This window comes from Coturnix japonica, chromosome 9 (assembly GCF_001577835.2).
Source record: "Coturnix japonica isolate 7356 chromosome 9, Coturnix japonica 2.1, whole genome shotgun sequence".
Classification (NCBI taxonomy): Eukaryota; Metazoa; Chordata; class Aves; order Galliformes; family Phasianidae; genus Coturnix; species Coturnix japonica.
In genome coordinates, this window is record NC_029524.1 from 17,635,649 (window position 1) to 17,653,265 (window position 17,617).

The 17,617-nt window shown below is 45.9% G+C and overlaps 2 protein-coding genes and 1 non-coding gene across 7 annotated transcripts in view; 1 reads left to right on the forward strand and 2 right to left on the reverse strand.

Moving 5' to 3' along the window:
* Positions 1 to 241: 241 nt before the first annotated feature.
* On the reverse strand, positions 242 to 7,239 carry MYNN (myoneurin). Of its 2 annotated transcripts, XM_015872000.2 has the most exons (8): positions 7,155 to 7,213; positions 6,757 to 7,050; positions 5,627 to 6,429; positions 4,432 to 4,591; positions 3,314 to 3,492; positions 2,945 to 3,028; positions 2,437 to 2,523; positions 242 to 2,176 (listed from the first exon to the last, which is right to left on the reverse strand). In XM_015872000.2, the coding sequence occupies exons 2-8, from the start codon at positions 7,020 to 7,022 to the stop codon at positions 1,908 to 1,910; spliced, it is 1,848 nt and encodes a 615-aa protein (XP_015727486.1). In that variant the 5' UTR covers positions 7,023 to 7,050; positions 7,155 to 7,213; the 3' UTR covers positions 242 to 1,907. The 2 variants fall into 2 exon arrangements, with proteins under 2 accessions (XP_015727486.1, XP_015727485.1); XM_015871999.1 differs by having other exon boundaries at positions 6,757 to 7,239.
* Positions 7,240 to 7,604: 365 nt separating this feature from the next.
* Positions 7,605 to 7,677, reverse strand: TRNAV-AAC. The gene has a single exon. It is a non-coding gene; the product is annotated as a tRNA-Val (tRNA).
* Positions 7,678 to 8,251: 574 nt separating this feature from the next.
* MECOM (MDS1 and EVI1 complex locus) overlaps positions 8,252 to 17,617 on the forward strand; it is a 321,499-nt gene continuing 312,133 nt past the window's right edge. Inside the window, exon 1 of one of the 4 annotated variants that reach the window (XM_015871997.2) lies at positions 8,252 to 9,744. In XM_015871997.2, coding sequence (XP_015727483.1) covers positions 9,618 to 9,744 — 127 coding nt within the window. In that variant the 5' untranslated portion in view covers positions 8,252 to 9,617. The remainder of the gene's footprint in view (positions 9,745 to 17,617) is intronic. The other 3 variants (XM_032446644.1, XM_015871992.2, XM_032446645.1) reach the window with 3 other exon arrangements.

A 17,617-nucleotide genomic window follows, 5' to 3' on the forward strand; every position in this document is an offset into this window, starting at 1 on the left:
GGGAGGTTGGTGGCCCTGCCTGTGGAAATTGGTGATCCTTGAGGTCCCTTCCAACTCAGGCCATTCTGCAACTTAAAATATGATCAAGAATCAGAGTTCTAAGCATGCCCCAAACTAAGATGATCAACACAAAGAAATTAAATATGTTACTTGACAAGAACAAATGTGGGGAAAAAAAAATCTATAGTCATGCTGAGGAGTCAAAGGACCATTTGCAGAACATTTAAATGAAATCCTCCAATAACTTTTTCACAAGGCTGTTTAATTAAGGTGCAGATTAATTTTACTCCATGTAAAACACAGTTAAGAGGTATCTCCTATGCTTTTCTATTTATCAATGTCTGGACACAAGGCATCAGTGGGAATAAAATGCTAGCACCAAGGAAATAACCAACAAATGATACCTTTAAATACATTGATGGTACAGTCAAAAGACTGTTTCCTTGCTACTTCATGATTACTTGGGTAATGCTTACATCATGATAATGACACAAACTGGTAAAATGGAGCATAAAAAAGTACTCCTACTCTCAACCAGTCTTTAATGATCCTACAGAGAGCCTAAAAATGTCTTGTTAAAAAAAACAACACATCTAAATTGCTAATAGTAAAACATACCTTTGCAAGTGTCTTGCTAGATACCAATTATGTGCAGTTACTGCAGATATGCAACATGAAAGGTAAATTAATACATAAATACTTGAGTTGAAACAAATCCCTGGAAGAATATTAATCTGCCCTGTTGTATTGTTCCTCAGTGTCCCCTCGTATAGCATCATGTAGCATTTTCACAGTGAAGGGCAGCATTTGTTTCTTCTTTTGAACCTACTGTCTAGCACCACAAGAAGCACAGAAATGATTATTATGAAGCTACGGTTCACACATCACAGTTCAGTCAATGCATCTTTTCACCTCATCTGCAACACGCGTGTTCTCGCTCTTCTGGTGAGCAAATGCTGCTGCTTTGTGCCAGATCTGGGACAGTTTAGACATGTGAAAAAAACAAACTGTGGACAAGTTACAACACTAGATTCGCTTTAAAGACAAGTGACTTGTTGGAAGGAATACACAGAAGTATCTATGCCATTAGAACTGTCCGGGTTATCATGCTAAAGAAACTCTCCTTTACTTGTCCCATCAGGGACCTAAACACAGAGCTTTCTTTCCCTCTGCTCAGCTGAAGATGGACAGCAGTAATTCTTTGAGAAGGACCCTCAGCACTGGCCTACCTGCCATCACACACCATTACATGACCTCAGGTTGCAGAAGTACAAGCTTTTTAGCACATTCAAATTATGACTTTCGCCCTTAAAAAGAAAACAACAAAAAAACAACAGCTCTGGACTGACACATTTAAACTACCAAAAATGGCTTAAATTGTCCTCAATTCACAGAGGGACTGAGGCAGGAAGGAACCTCTGGAGGTCTGGTGTGGTCTCCTTGCTCAAGCAGAGCCACCTAAGGCAGGTTGCCTAGGACCACGTCCTGGCAGCTCTTGAAGATCTCCAAGCAAGGAGACTCCAGCAAACTCTCCTGGCTCCCTGCTCCAATGCTCAGGTGATAATGTCACACACCAGATCAACAGGAACATAGTAGGAGATTTCCAAAATGCATGAGGGTATTTAACAGAGAATCCTTAAGGCAGGCATTGCTGGAAATCATGTCTCTCCTGGAAATAAGTGTTAATTTCAAACAGAAGGTTGATTGTAGATTAGCACAATTCAACAACAACGACAACAAAAAAAGACGGCACAGTACAATGGAAACACCTTACATCTGTCTTTACAGAGAGAAAAAAAAAAAAAAAACAGGAAAAATTCAGAAAGTGACTTGATTGATTATGTTCATCTTTACCAAAGGTAACTCGTGTGAGTTCACTGCTGGAACACCTCACTGGCTCTGCAGTGTCAGTATAATTGCTGCAAGAAAATAAACTGAGGTTCTGAATATCCAGTCACAGCAGATCTCAGTAACGTCTCTGACGATGGGGACTGACTACCTGCCACAGGAAGAAGCATCTGATGGTCTTCAGTGCCAATGGGAAGAGGAAGCGGTAAAGACATCTCGGAGGGTTTCACATCTACGGATTCTGATAAAGGGCTCTTCTGACTCTGAAGGGATTCTTGTTCATGGAAAGAATTATCAAGTGTATTGCAATCAGGGGGCGTTTCAGATCCTGACAAAAACAAAAACAGTTTATTTTCCCCAGCAATTAGCACATGGGATGACTTAGCAAATGATGCAGGAGTTATTAGCAAGAACTAAGAGAACGTGATTTAACTGCTAATAGAGGTCTTGCTACAGATGGCAAAACACTACAGGACAGCAGAAGTGTCTTTACATGGAAGAATAAAAATGAAGAAAGGACACATGTCCACCAATGATGAGCCAATAGCTGATGCTGCTTCTGAACTTTTCTTTACACAGAGAGCTTACCTGTGTGAACTTTTGTTTTGTGCTTCTTAAGGTTTTTTATGTCTGTGTAAGAATTTCCACACAGTTCACAAATGAACGGTCTTTCACCTGAAAAAAGATGATTGACAGAATCATCTTAAAATGGAAAGAAGACACAGTTGCAGATGCAAGATAATGGATTTTTAAGTTGTATTCTAAAAATGCATCAATATAACTGTAAGCTGATTCATCTGTGCCTTTATTCACAATAAGGCTGTTTCCAGGACTGTAGATTAAAGCAAGGAAAAAAAGCCTCAATGCAAGAGGTGAAGCCCTGATCAAACAGCAGCACTTACGCTGTTACATGCAGACGTGTGTCTGAAATAGCCAATTAAAAAAGCCACTGACATTTTCATTATTTTCATGCTGAAATACATAAATTAAGAAACTACTGCTTCTAAGTGCAGCACAACGTGGTGCATTTTATAGGCAAAAGGGAAGAAGTAGAATATTATTTATTGTGCAGGAAGCGGCCTGTCTGGAAACTGACCTGTATGGGACCGAAAATGTTTATTGAGCTCTCCAGAGGAAATAAAACTCTTTCCACAAATGCCACAGATATACGGCTTCTCTCCTAAAGTAAACACAAGGAGTTTGTTATTTCAACATATAAACCAGAAAATACAGTATAAAGAACAAATTAAAATGAAACAGATACTATCCACTGGGAGAAAGAGCTCCCTAAACCAGAGTCAAAGAAAAAGAACATGAGAAAAGAACAGATTGAGAACACCAGAGGTGACCCCCAGCTCCTCCCAAGGCAGATTTCCTTCTCATTACCTATCCCCAACCCCTCTGCAGCAGCCAGTCTTACCCAACCAGGCCTGGCAGGGGATCTCCATGCGAGGTCTCCCCTTACCTGTATGTTTTCGGGAATGGGTGATGAGAGAACTTGAGACAGCAAAGGCTTTTCCACAGGTGTCACACACGTAAGGCTTCTCCCCGGTGTGGCGACGCACATGGTAGGTGAGCGTGCTGGCCTGAGCAAAGCGCTGACCGCAGCGATCACACACATAGGGCTTCTCACCACTGTGCTTCCTGCAAACAGACAGACATCAGTGTTCTGCTGGCAGAAAGGAAACTCATGCTCACAATTAAGTGATTTTCCTCTAATTTCCTCAGCTTTCTCCAGAGCTCCTCACACTGATGTTCTGTGAACTACAACACCTCATCAGCTGGGAGCTGATTTTGAGTTCGCAGTTTCTCACTGAAGGAAATTCACTGTCTGTTGACTTTGGGAATGAGTGCATCAATGATTCCTAAGGCAGTTGAATCACACTACGGGTCCTGTCTGTGTAGCACTCACCATGAGAACTCAGCAAGCTTTGCATTACAGTGTACTTCACAGAATCATAGAATGGCCTGGGTTGAAAAGGACCACAGTGATCATCCAGTTCCAACCCCTGCTATGTGCAGGGTTGCCAGCCACCAGACCAGGCTGCCCAGAGCCACATCCCATCTGGCCTTGAATGCCTGCAGGGATGGGGCATCCACAGCCTCACTGGGCAACATGTTCCAGTGTGTCACCACCCTCTGGGTTAAGAATCTCCTCCTACTTAAGGACAGAGTGATGACTCCTAACAAGGGAACTTAATCTGTACTCCTACAAAAAATGCAAAAGCCTCATAGAGGCTGCAGTGAGCAGAGGGACCCACTCTGTACCACGTCCTGTCAAGATCCTCTTTCGTCTACAAGTACTACAGGCAGTTATAAACAAAACAAAACAGCCATCATTGCCACAATGGTACCAGTATGTACACTGTAATATCCATAAATTCATACAACTTGTAAATCAATACCCTAATGAGTGACTACACAGATGTACAATCTATTTGAAGCTGTGTGAAGCATGACCTGAGTTAAATGTGAAGAAATGAACAAATGATGCGAACACATGACTCGTGCTAACACCAGAGTTAATCACTCTGTTTAAATAAACGTATGGATAAACACCTTCAGGATCTCACTTCTGCCTACCTGGCGTGAATCTTCAGATTGCTTGAAGTTGCAAACTGCAGATTGCACACATCACATTTGTACGGTTTCTCTTCTCCGTGATGCATCCGACTGTGGAACACCAGCTGGCACTTCTGAGCAAAGCCTTTGTCACACAGCTCGCATTTGTATGGCTTCTCTCCTAGCAAAGAACAAAAGCCTTGTACTGTCTGTATGAAAGCTTTCCAGTCCATTACCTGACAGAGCTCAAGTGTCTGATCTAACACGTCTTACAAATAACATCTTGTAACATCCTGTAACCAGTCTGCTGAAGTGGGACCTGCCAGTAGAACAGCAGATAACGCACTGTTTATGAACATATTACCATTTAAGAATAGGTAATAATTAATACCTTTTAATAAAGCCCCTTCTGCCATCCCCTGCTTATACATGCAGAAATTCCAATATCAGCACCCTCACAAGTAGAAAGAGCAGCTTACGTTCCTGCCATAACACTGTCCTGGAGCAGTGCACGCCAGCTTCATCTTGCATATCAATGTTTGGTTTGCCAATAGCTGGTAATACATAAAATCCTCTCCCTTCATTACCAAATGAGCACAATGTTCTTCTGCAGTTGTACCTCAACAACTCCTGTTTCACCTTGTCTGCATCTTCACAGCTTGCAGTAAACACCTGTAATCTCTGTCACTGTTACCTCTGAAATCTGAATGGCAGCTATAAAAGGAAGAAAACTGCAAACTGTGTCCCTCTGCTGCTCAGGGGGTTAAGTACAGCAGCAAAAGCAGAACAGCTATACTGGATCAGACTGAAGAAGGAACTAACCCACTAGTAAGTCTCGCTTCTCTAGGGGATAACGTAAGAAAAACAAGCAAGGTTCTTTTTCCAACATCTGTAATCATATATCTGTCAGAATGTTTAAAAAAAATACTAAAAAGCAGCAACAGAAATTCAGGTGCTGTGAGCTTTTCATGCTCTACAGGCAGTAGTTTCTGGTGCTCAATTCCATTTCATCAGTGTGCAGAGCTAAGGGCAGCCAGCCCTGCTGCATCTTGCCAGGAACCAAGACACTCAGACTAAGCCAGTCTCTTTCAGATACTCCAAGTGGGAACTACAATTTTGCAGTGAAAAATCAAAATGCAAAGACCTTTTGAGTGCTGTATCCACATGCTGCTATTACTGAGCTCTACAGCCCACGAAGACAAAGCACACGGCTTACCTGTGTGAGTCCTTACATGTGTTTTCAGCTGATTGCACTGAGTGAACGCCTTCCCGCAGAGCTGGCACACGTATGGTTTCACTCCTTTGTGTATCCTCATGTGGCGACGGAGGCTACTGGCTTCTGAGAAGACTTTCCCACACGTGTTGCACACTGGTTTTGCTTTGGAGTACTTCTGGTCGAGCTCTTCTCCTGCACTTTCCAGCTGGTAAGCGTTCTTGTCGCTGGCAATGTTAGACATGCAGTGCTCCTTCAGTGCACAGCTTTGCTGAGGCTTTCCCCGTTTCTGTTTTGCTGCAATAGTCTGAACTAAAATATCCTGTGCTGCCAATGTTTCACTTTCCACTACGGTTGCCAACTGCAATTCAGAGCTATCGCTGCCCTGGGCAGCCTGTTCTGTTATCTGTGCCGCCAGCTTATTCGCATCCAAAAACATTTCAATGGATGTGTTCTCAGTCACATCGTTCTGGTATTGCACCGATTTATTCTGTACGCTTTTTGGGGAGCTGAAGTTCTTCTTTCGCTTTTTGGTTTGAGCAGATTTCTTTTCTAAAGGCGATTTCTTTGCTTGAGGTTGAACCAACTCTGTGGGAGGAATATCTGCCTTGTCCCGATCATTGTAATCTCGCAGGGTCAGGAGGCAGCTCTGCTGGTTCATTTCAATGTTTCCAGTGATGCTGGAGGTCTCTGTAGAAGAGGGATTAGCAATAAATGCAAAGTCTTCCATCTTTATTTTGCATTTGGTGACCACTTCTTCTACTTTGAGATAGTCGGCAGCCTGGTGAATTTCTTTAACATTCCAGCTGCAAGAAAACCAGACTTTGGTGACAATATTCCAGACAATGCTCTTAGAACCAGATGTCGCAAATGGAGCTACACGTCTGGGCTACACATTGGAAGCCCTCACACTTGACAGATACATTCTTGCCTTCCAGAGCAGCACTATGAGGAATCCTCATAGCACACAAAGTAACACAAGGGGAAAAAACCCTTTCCTGAGCCGGATTGCTTTGCCAACAGGAATTGCACTTTGGAGCAACAGATCATATCAACTCTACCAACTTTAACACAAAACCCTGTGCTGCCCTAACTGCATTTCAATCACCTTCCCCCATTAACACCAGCGTTACCTGTCAAGGTTTAAGTTTCCCGTGTAAATAAACTCCAGGAGCTTTTGGAATCCATCCGCCTTCACTTGAGCCTGATCCAACACGACGGTGCCGTCGGTCGCGTCCCTGTAGAAGGCTCCGAAGAACTCGCTGAAGGAGGCGAGCACGTTGCGATGCGCCTTGAACTGACTGTCCCCGATCACCACGGTGCAGTCGCACAGGAACCCGGCCTGGCGCTGCTTGTTGAGCCGCTCCAGGAGGTGCTCGCAGTGGTGTGAGTACTGCATGGTGACAGCGAGCCGCGGCCTGCCCGTCCTAAGGGAGGAGAGCGATGGCTTTAACCCGCTGGGTCCCGCTTCCACCACCACCTCCACGCCCGGCCCGGTGCCGCTATGGGCGCAGCGCGGCGTCCCACGCACCTGAGGACAAGCGGCGGAGCGACGCCCCCGCCTCAGGCCGCCATGTTGCGGTGACGCCGAGCGCCGCTTCCGCACTGAGACTTCCGGCGAGGGGCTACAACGGGATAAGGACGGGATAAGGACGGGATAAAACAACGGGATAAAACAACGGGATAAAACAACGGGATAAAACAACGGGATAACACGGAGGGGGCGGCACCGGGAGGGGGGAAACGGGCCGAACCGGACCGAGGAACGCAGAGTACAGTGCTGCTGTGCCGCTATGGGCATGGCAGGAGCTGCAGTCCACGCAGCGCTGTTATGGGTGTGATAGCGATAAGGACACACGGCGCTTCTCATTGCGCTTCTCACGGTAAAAAAGGTGCCGTTAAATGCGGAGCAGCGGGGACCAGCACAACAGCGGGCAATGGGCGGTGCTTTACCGGAGCAAAATAATGAGCCCGCAGCTGGTGTTTCCGCCCGGTTTCGAACCGGGGACCTTTCGCGTGTTAGGCGAACGTGATAACCACTACACTACGGAAACGCCGCTTGGTTCGCACTGCGCAGCCGCTGCACTGAACGTTGTGCCGCGCCGCCCAACAGCGTCATAGTGCCGCGCTCCGCCGAACCGGGACCATTATGGAGCTCCAAGGCTCCGGGTCCGGGTGAGCATATGAACGGGCGGTAGAGCTGCCCCGCAGTGCCGGTACCGAACCCCGCAGTGCCGGCACAGGAAGGGGCGGGCTGTGTGCGGGGCAACACGCGGCGGGACCGACCGACCGCGGGGCTCCAAACTCCCGCCACCATCCCGGCTCCTCCCACTCTCCTCCTGGAGGCCAATAGCGGCTCTATTGGGAGCCCGGTGGGCGTAGACGAGGAGGCTACAAGAGCCCCCCGCGGGGTTCCCCCACACGCGTGGCGGGCGGCAGCTCCGCTGTTCCTAACCCTAATCGGGGATAATCGATGGCGCCGTCGCCGCGCTCCGTCCGTCCGCCCGCTGTTTTACTCGCTGACTTTCAGCGGGCGATTGGAGCCGCCCCAGGGGGAGGAGGGAGGCGGGAGGGGATCGGGGCGCCCCGGCGGTGGGGATGAGGGGAGGGAGATTGAGGGAAAAAAAAAAGGGCCGAAAGAGGCTCTGGGACCATAAAAAAAAACGTCAGCGAGGGGTCCGCTCTGCCCACCCCGCCCTGGGGCTCCCCGCTGTGGTGGCCGCGGTCGGCCGGCACCCGCCATTGCCGCCGCCAAGAGTTCGCCTCTGTCAGCGCCCGGCGGCGCGCGGGACGAGCAGCGCGCGGCCCCGCGTCCCCAGCAGAATAAACGGGAGCGGCGACCCCGGGATCCGAACCCGGGATCAACCCCCCGCGTCCCCTGTAACGTGGGGCAGGCGGACGGCGTCGCTCCCACACGCGCGGCCCCGCGAGCAACAACGTTGGGGCCGTTGTTGGGGCCGTTGGAGCCGTTGGGCCGCGCTCTCGGGGCGCTGTGAGGAGAGAGCCGAGGGGCCGAGCAGGATGAGCTGCAGGGAGCGGGGCCGGGACCCCCGATGGGAGCAGGGAGGCTGCGATCAGAGGCCGCTCCTTTGTCCCCTAAGGAGAAGGGCTGCCATCCATCACCGCCCGCAGATGGGGCGAGTGTGGTGCGAGTCGGGATGAGAAGAGTGAACACGAGGTAACGCACGAGGCAGCACGAGAGAGCACCAAGGGGGTATTCGGACGGTGAGGGATCCGCTCGGGGCTGCTGGGCCCTTATCCCAGCCCGTCCCGCTCCGTATGTTGAGCTGCGGCCCACTCGCGTGCTGGTCATGCAGGACAGAGCCCAACCGAACCGGCCCCTGTGCGTGTGGCCGCTGCCATCTGCTGGGCCTGGCGTTCTTTGTATCCCGTTCCTCATCACATTGGGTACTTGATGATGTTTGAATTGAGCGATGGGCACCCATTGCCAGAACATGTGGAAATAAAGAAGACTATGCATGGAGATGTGCCGGTATTGAGGGTAGAGCCCTCATAGCAAAGTAACACCTGCAGAAACATTGTTCCTGAGCAGCACTCTGCACTGGATACTTTGTTTGAGCTGTTGCAAAGCCCAGACGGGCCGATGCCCACCGCCATTTTCCAAACGAAACTCCTCGGATCAGCAAAGGACCTCGCCATGAACCTGCTCTTGTAGCATTTACGATGCTTTCCCCCCATTGCTTCTGAAAGAGACGATGTGCTTCCCCTGCCGCCCCATGCATGAAAAGGCGAAGGTATGTCCTGCATGTTGTGTACTGGAGAATAAATGTGTGGAAGCTCAGAACTTGATCTGCTGTTATTACTGCTTGTCTCCAGTAACCACCAAAACCTCTTGCAATGGTGTTGCTTTGAAGGCTGCCGCAAACGTGGCTGAGTCTGCCCCCTACTGCTTCTGAGCCAGGAACTGAGCCAGATTTGAATTCCACTGTCTTTATGGGTCCCTTCAAGGTATTCTATGGTGCTATGAAAGGAAATGCATCTGATGGCTCCTATGAGCAGAACGAATCCAGCAGCAAAAGGAGCTCCAGGAGATGCGGAGCTGTGCCATGCAGTGCTTGGACCACGTGGCGTTCATCAGTGGACGTTCTTCCCTTCAGAATGTGAGTGATCCTATTAATACATCCAGTCTTGTGTTTATTTGTTTGCTTTTAAATCTTTGCTTGAAGCTTATATGCGCTGAGTTTGCCATATAGTTGTGTGACAAAGCAATGTGAAGAGGTGATGATGTCCGGGTGCTTGTGCTCCATACTTTGTGATCGTGCTTCATTGCAGCTCGTGCTCTGTGCTGCCATTTGATGAGCTGGGCACTGGGGTTGTCCTGACTCACCTGTTGTTGGGTGTCACTGTCTTGAACTTGGCACAGAGAAGTTGGTTTGTTCTCTTAGTAAGGCATACGGGGAACTTTGAAGGGTGTTTTGCATCCCCTTAAGGCATTCAGATGACTTTTGTGTTGTCAGGTTGGTTATGTGCTAAGTGCCAAAGGTGACATAGCGATTTCTGTCATGCTGGTGCTAAGAAATGGTGTCACCATACTGTAATGTGCATAGAGCTGCATCCCTGCTGCACGGCCGTGTCAACTTTGTGTGTGTTTCAAAATGCCCAGGAGGGCTTTTGTTCTTCATGGCTTTGGGTAATTGCTCCCTCTCTGTCCAGAACCTAAAAGCAATAGCTCAGTGTGGGTTAAATCCCTACGGAAGGGATAAGGGTGCCGCAGTACAATAGTATGGATTCACGTGTTGTACAGCTTTATGTGTGAACTCAAAATACTCTTTGCTACTTTTTTTTTCTTATTTTTCTCTCCATGTGAACAGCAGAAAGGCTCAGAGCTGCTGAGAGATGCTGTGATGTGTGTTTTGGTGTGTGCTGGGTGGCAGTGACTGCCCCATGGCTGCAGCTGGACTGTCTGCCTGCAGGAGTTCTGCGCTGTGTAGCTCTTGCTCAGAAAGGTGTAATTCTCAGTTCTCAGACGTGTGATAACAACTTGGGTCTATCAGGATCTTCGTGTTAAGATCTTCTACTTTACATGATTCAACTCTAGCCATTGTGACCAGAGGAGCTGTACAGAACAGAGAGTAAAAGTGGGATCTGTGTATAGTTCCCAAGTAAATCACACCTAAAATGAGAATGGCTTAGTTGTCTCTTTGACTTTTTCTGTCCCTGTTTGATTGAATACTGTACTTGGAAGCTTTTAGTAGAGAAAGCTGCTCTCCTATGGTTTGATGAAGCCCATTTTGCCTTTCTCCAGTGCTGTGAAGGTGTGTTAGGTCTGTTCTTGCTGCTGATAATCTTTTCCCAACAGTAGATGGCAATAGCCGTTCATTTGTGAAGCAGGAGCTGAGCAGCGCTATGGATTTTAATGTGTAAGTTGGATCATTCCTGGTTAGGGATCCTGAGCAGAACTATATAGAAAAACCTTATTTTTTTCAAGTACAGGCAAACTAGTGTTAAATACCAACCCTTTCAATTTAATCAGCTTAATGCTAATGATGATAAAAATGTTGTAAAATACACTTAAAAGTAAGACGTGAAAGACACACAGCAAGGTACTGCAGTGAGTTCTCATCCCTCCACAACAAGGTATTACAAATGCATTCTTATGTACATTCTAGCAAAGCTCAAGTAAAGAACGTGAGTTAAACAGGTTTTCACTCCTTCACAAGGTTGCTCAGAGCAGCCATGATGCTCATGTCGTGTTTGGCTTAGAAGCTACTTAGAGATTGTCTTGTTGGCTTGAAGGACTTTATTTGCTCTTCATTGATGTTAGGGTTGAATTTGAAACCTTTACACTCCTGTCCTCCTCTCCCCCCCAGTAAATAAATAAATAAAATCAGAGATCAGCATTTACAGTTCTTACATTTCATTTTTTGCTTGTAGAAAGGCACTGTATAATTTGAAACTAGAAGTGCAAATATTGGCTTTGCCAATGTCCAGCAGTGTGGTGCAGGATAAACCACCCTTCCCATTTCTCACTTATTTGCTGCTTGCTTTTGTGGGATGTATATTTTGTTTCCCAAAGGTGAACATGGGAGGTATGTGCATGAGGAAGGTGGGCACCTATAACCTCGTTATTATCAGGTTACTGGGCTTTGGGGATCACACAGCTGCAAACCAAAGTTCTCTGCTTTATCACAGCGTTCTGGTTTGCAATGATAATGACTTTAAAGGCTGTTGTTTCTCTGCTTCTGCTGAGAAGATAATCAGACTTCTGTACAATAATGATGGAATATTGGCGTCTGGGAGGTTTTGGTAGGAAATATTTCAGCACAGCAATTAGTATCCAAGTGAAGTTGTTTCTTTGCAGTGTCTGGGTATCTAAACCCTACAGTTGGGTGCCTCTCTGTGCGTGGTGGGGGACAAAATACAGCAGGAAGGATAGAAGCTGACAGAAATGACAGGAGTTCTGTTCCTAAGCTGTGTTTGGCTGCAGGTGTGTTGTGCTGGGCACGTCACCTGCCCCATCCATGGGATGAAGGGCAGAGACTCTGGGTGAGGAGGCTGCAGTGCTGCTGTCCCTCCAGCTGCAGCCCCCAGCTCCATGCCCTGCTGCAGAGCAGGCTGCTCCTGTGTAACGCTGTCATCTGTGCTGTGAAGCCAGGAAAGTGCCCCCCTGCACACTTAGACCTTCTCTCTCTGCTTTAGCCTCTGAGCCTCCTAAAGAGTGGAATTCCATCACTTCTTTCATCACTCTAATATTCCTTTAAACAACCGTATCATGGGATCTATTGTACTTAGCTACGCTGTGTCTACCGTACAGTCTATGTTTTTCATCACAGGAAGCAGCTTGAACTGCTTATTACACATGGAGTATACATTTGTCTTCTTTTAGAGCAGCTTTATATCATTCAGCTGGCTTTATGGCCTCTTCTGAGCCTAGAGATAAGTATGTTTAAGTATAATCCTGAAGTTTTTATCTTCTGCATCATCAGCCTGCACTTTAGTTACCACTTCATGTTATGCTTCTCCAGGCAGCTCAGAGCAGGCTTAGCTTGACAATTAGGGGAGTGAACTGGCAAAACTCTTCTCAGTTCTCTCCCTTTCCTCTCACTCTTATCTTGTTCTCTAAGGTACACATTTTTATCTACGTATTTCCAAGAAGGTGTTCAATTAATAACTCAGACGAGTCAGAGCTGATAAGATCTTTTTATGTATTAATTTAACTCTTCCTTTTTAAGAGGAATGCCAGAAAATCAGTGTTTTCATGTATTCTCTGTTTATTTTGGCTGCCTTTGTTATCCTGGTGAGGTTGCACTCTGTGGCCCTTTGATTTGACTCCCAAGAAATTATCAGGGGTTACAGCAGTGGGCTCTCAGGTGGCTGCTTGTTGCCATATGGAACAGCAGTTTTATTCTGGATTAATGTTGATTCATTTACAGTGGGTCTTTCTCTTCTTAATTTATTTACAGGAAAAAGTCAGATAAGGGTAAACATGCAGACCCATGCCAGCTATTTAGGATCTAGAAATGCACTGAGTTTTGTTACTTGGTTTCTTGAGTTTGTGTTTTTCTGGTGACAAGAGTGATGCAACAGAGCAGACAACAAAGTTAATTTCAGTGGAGCTAAGAATAAGGCTTTGTGAAGAGACAGCTCTTTGTCTGATCAGGGCGGTCTCAATTAGCAGTTGCCCACACTGTTTAAAATCTCCTTCCTCTTTCCTTAGATATGAATGAGAATGTTGAATTTCCATCTCTGCTGGTCTTGTGGCATGTTTGAACTTGCAGTAGATGTTCAGAGGAACTGATACTAGAATAAATACTGCCAACCCTTCCCTGCAGTTTAAATGCACCTGGTCCCCAGTAGTACCTCCATCACTGTCACTGTCAGCTGTGAGGTGCAGGATCAAGCATTGAATGGCAGACACCAGCACATTCACAGGGGAATCCTGCTGCTGGTTTTCCTTGTGAAAGCAACAGACCTTTCAGTCATCATCTTTCCTGAAAAACATACAGAAATCTGATAGAATGTAAAACTGATGTTATGCAGTACAGAAACTGCCGTGGAGTATAGAAAAAATCTACCAATTAATCAGCCTTTCAACATTATCTCTTCTATCAAGTTGGTTTTTTATTCACCCAGTGGAGGACTTTCCATACTGACATTTTCCCATGGGAATGCCATTTCTAACATAACAAAGTTGTATCATCGGGGCAAAATGTTGGTTTGCATCCAGTGAGGATCACAAACAGATGTGGACTAATGGCCAAACTACAGCTTCTGTGATTAATACTGACCACCGTTTTAATTGCCAATCTATTTTGTGGAAATCTTCAGAGTGCAAAGTCCAGGTTTAATGACCTTGGGGATATACTGCAGTGCTGGAAGATTTCCAGTGCTTTGCTGCTATTTCCAGGTTCATCTTGGTGCTATCCTTGGAGCAGATGACATGTGAAGCTGCAGGTGACTCGCTGGCTTGCAACCCTGCTGTGTTGTAGGACTTGGCTACAGCGTGGTAACGCTAAACTTCTTTATAATGCAGTTTAGACTTGTAACATAAGGCAGTTCAGGTAGTGTTTTAACTGTGCCTCTCAATGCTGAGTTCTGGCCAAGTGCTTCACACTGTTCAGAAATACAGTTTAAAGAGAAGTTACTGCAAAGGGAACAATCCATAAAAAGGTGAAATCCTGCCTTCTCCAAACCAAGTCCTATAGCATTTTTATTATATTTTATAAGTGCAGCAAGGCCTTCTGGTGTTATCCTTCTTAATATGTGTGTGATGTAACAATGATTAAGAACAAGTGCCTTAGCCATTATTCTCCCCATAGTCCTTCTATGAATCTATTCAGTTTGACTGATCTTTGGCTGGTTGCTGTAGCAAATAGCCTCAAAGCAGAGGTAAGACACTGGCATGGCTTAGGCACTGAGCAACTGTGAGCAACTTACCCAACTGAGAACGTTACACACAACCTCTTGGAGTCAGATATTTGGATCTGTTCTTTAGCAGCTGTTGCTGCTTTTTCATGGGAATTTTCTTGTCATAAGCGTGCCTTTAAACTGTCCCTCTCTAGTAAATACAAGAGAGGTACAGAAGTTCATTGGCTGGAGACTTGGGAACCAAATTTGAAACCCAAAGGAGATGTAATTGAAAGCACATTGGTGGAAAGACATAGGTGTGGGGCTGTGAGCAGATCCCTAAGTACCGTGTGCTGCTTCCCAAGGAAGAACGTGGGCTGACAGCACTCCTTGTGGCGTGCTTCAAGGACAGAACTGAAAGGCTTCTGTAAGGCACAGCCATCAATCTCCAGAGGGATGTTCTTGTACACCAAGCACAGCACTGTGCAGCTTTCCAGCGACCTTAGCACTCCAGCCAACATAGGAGCTTGCTGTAGTAATTACAGATTACATTAAGTATCAAGTAAAGCCAACAGCCAACTCCTAGGCGAGCCTTTTATGCATTATTAAAATCATTTCCTTCCCAGAATGTTCAGGCTAATAAAATTGAATTTGATAATTCAATCAGTAAAAAGTACGTCTAAAAGAAATTTGTCTTTCCAGATAATGTACCAAGAAATCCTGTGTTTTATGCAACACTTAATGTACCTAAGTGTTGAAATAATGCCTCTGCTGTACATTGACAGTTTCAGTTGCACGTTCTCTGAGATTGCCTTGTATTTTTTTTATGACTCTATTTTTTGTTAATAGCTGTTACATGTTAGATGTGCACTGCAATGAGATTAGCAATCTGAGCCTGTGGCCAGCTGATATTTCAGCAATTAGAGCATAGAACGTGTTTGAAGTATGAAACCAAAAGGATTGCTCCTAAGTACCAAGAAACGAGTTCTCTTTCCTGAGCAACTGGCTCAGTGTGTTAGGGGCTCTGCTATACATAGACAGCAAGGGGCGTAACAAGGGAGGAGGGAGTGAGCACTGTGTTTGTAAGGAGACTCTTTGCTTCTTATGTTGCCTTGACTTGAGATATCTGGTTGCCTTAGTGGACTCCTAACATTTTAAGGTACATGCTATTCCCATACAGCATATACAACATTTACAGAAAGGTTAATATTAAACAATATCATACATCTGGGTTAGTATTCTTCCCTTGGCCTAAATGGTCCAAGACCAGGCTGTAAAGCTGTCAGCCCACGAGCTGAGCTTGCGCCGAGCATCCAGAATGTGGTGCAGAACAGGAGGACATGCGGACCTGGGTAGGTGGTAAAACCATTAAACATAAATATGGCTGGGACGGATCGGTTCCATGACAATGTATTTTACACACAGAACATCATAGCTACAAAAACATCTCTTTAATCACTAACTGGGACAGTGATGTAAGAGCCCTCCCTGACCACGTGTAGATGCATCAAAGCATAGGTTCCTGGGTTTTTATAAAGAAAACAAAGCTTCTTGAGATGACGGGCTCAGCCTGAGTCTGTACTGTTTGCTGCCCCAGAAAACTTGCCCAGAGCAGCAGTGCATTGCTGGGAGCGGGGCAGAACCTGCTCCTCTGTTCTCCCTGTGTGGGTAGTTGTCCCATTCCAGTGTATTAGAGGCTTCCTCAGAAATGTTGTATTTGATGTTTTCCACTCGTTTTCTTTCTCTGTTGGTTCTGTATGTTGGTTGAGTCGCATTTCCCCAGCATCCAGATGTATGCACGAATGCTGGAAAAACTCACTCTCATGCATAATGAAAGAGGAAAATTTCAGGGGAGGAATTTATTGGCTACGGTCTCCATTCCTGCTCTATATCTTGCTCTACAAGCTCCCACAGCAAGTGAGTGGTAGAGCCAAGAATAGAACAGCACTTCTCCGACACCCAGTCCTGTGCCTTAACCCCTGCCTCCCGTGAGAAATTGTGCTTCGCTTTTCTGTGCACTGTAAAGATAAGATCATACTTTATTTTGGTGCACAAATTGATCTCCAGGGTGAGTGAATAAAGTTGGGAAAAGGCCAGAGAATAACACGGTGCAAACAGTGAAACATAAGGAGGATATATATATATATATATACACACACACAATGCTGCAGCTTCTCAGCCCGCTGAGATATTATTTTGATTTAATTGTATCTTAATTCTTGAAATTCTTGATCTCTTTGTTCTGAGCACACCAATTCCAGTGAGAAAGCAGGGCTTCTCAGCTGGCATGTCTTCAGGAGCAGCTGAGGGAGGAGCTGTGCCTGTGTGCAGGGATTGTTCCCTCCCTGCAGGTACAGCTTTGATGGGATCGTGGCAGGTGCTGAGAAAAAGCATTTGGAAGAAACTGGAGATGGCACAGGTTGGTTACAGCATTTTGGCTGCAAACTGCTTGATGTCAGCGTGAAACCCTTAACTGCTTCCAGTGTTCCCAATGGATAGAAGGCAGTGGTGGTCCCAGGCAGTGCTGGCTCGGCACCCCAACTGCTCAAATGGCCACTCCTCTAAATCTGATCAAGAAAAGAATACCCTTCCCCAAAATATCTACTTGCTCTGAAACAAGCTCAGCTGATCTGAGGGCTCACGTTACCCTTTGCTTTCATATCCACCAAATCTTACATCAGATTCATGGCTGCAGTTGTGCTAAACTAACCAGCTCCTTTTCAGGATTCCTCCTCCAGAAAGACCTTGAGATGCAACATACTGGGGGGTTACTATGAAAGGATTTAAACAAGCATTTTTTCTTAGTTTTTTGTTTTTAAAGCAACAAAGTAAACCTCAGATAAGGGCAGTTTCCTGATTAATTTTAATCTTTCACCCCTTGCTTCTGTAAAGAAACTTTATTTGATATTAAAAGTGGAAGCATTCCTACATTTGTATAAGCTGTTTTTGAAGGTAGATATCAAGTGAACTTTATGCCCTCCCCTGGATCCCACCTCTCTTTTTAAAAGCACATAGATTTGAAGTGGAAATGTTTACAAAAGATTTAGTTCCAAAATCTCTTCACACATCATAAATGAGTGCATATATGTACATATATGTGTGTGTATATAGGTATGTAAGAAAGAATGTAGGAATTGCCGTAACAGGGTAGTTACGATGTCACAGTAGTTTTTTGAGTCCTGTAAC

Excerpts from the sequence above, each read along its gene's own strand:
- MYNN (XM_015871999.1), bottom strand. The coding sequence starts at position 7,022 with ATGCAGTACTCACACCACTGCGAGCACCTCCTGGAGCGGCTCAACAAG. Across the intron at positions 6,430-6,756 it reads GGAAACTTAAACCTTGACAG|CTGGAATGTTAAAGAAATTC; the intron begins GTAACGCTGGTG and ends GTTTTCTTGCAG. Across the intron at positions 2,177-2,436 it reads CAAAACAAAAGTTCACACAG|GATCTGAAACGCCCCCTGAT; the intron begins GTAAGCTCTCTG and ends TGTTTTTGTCAG.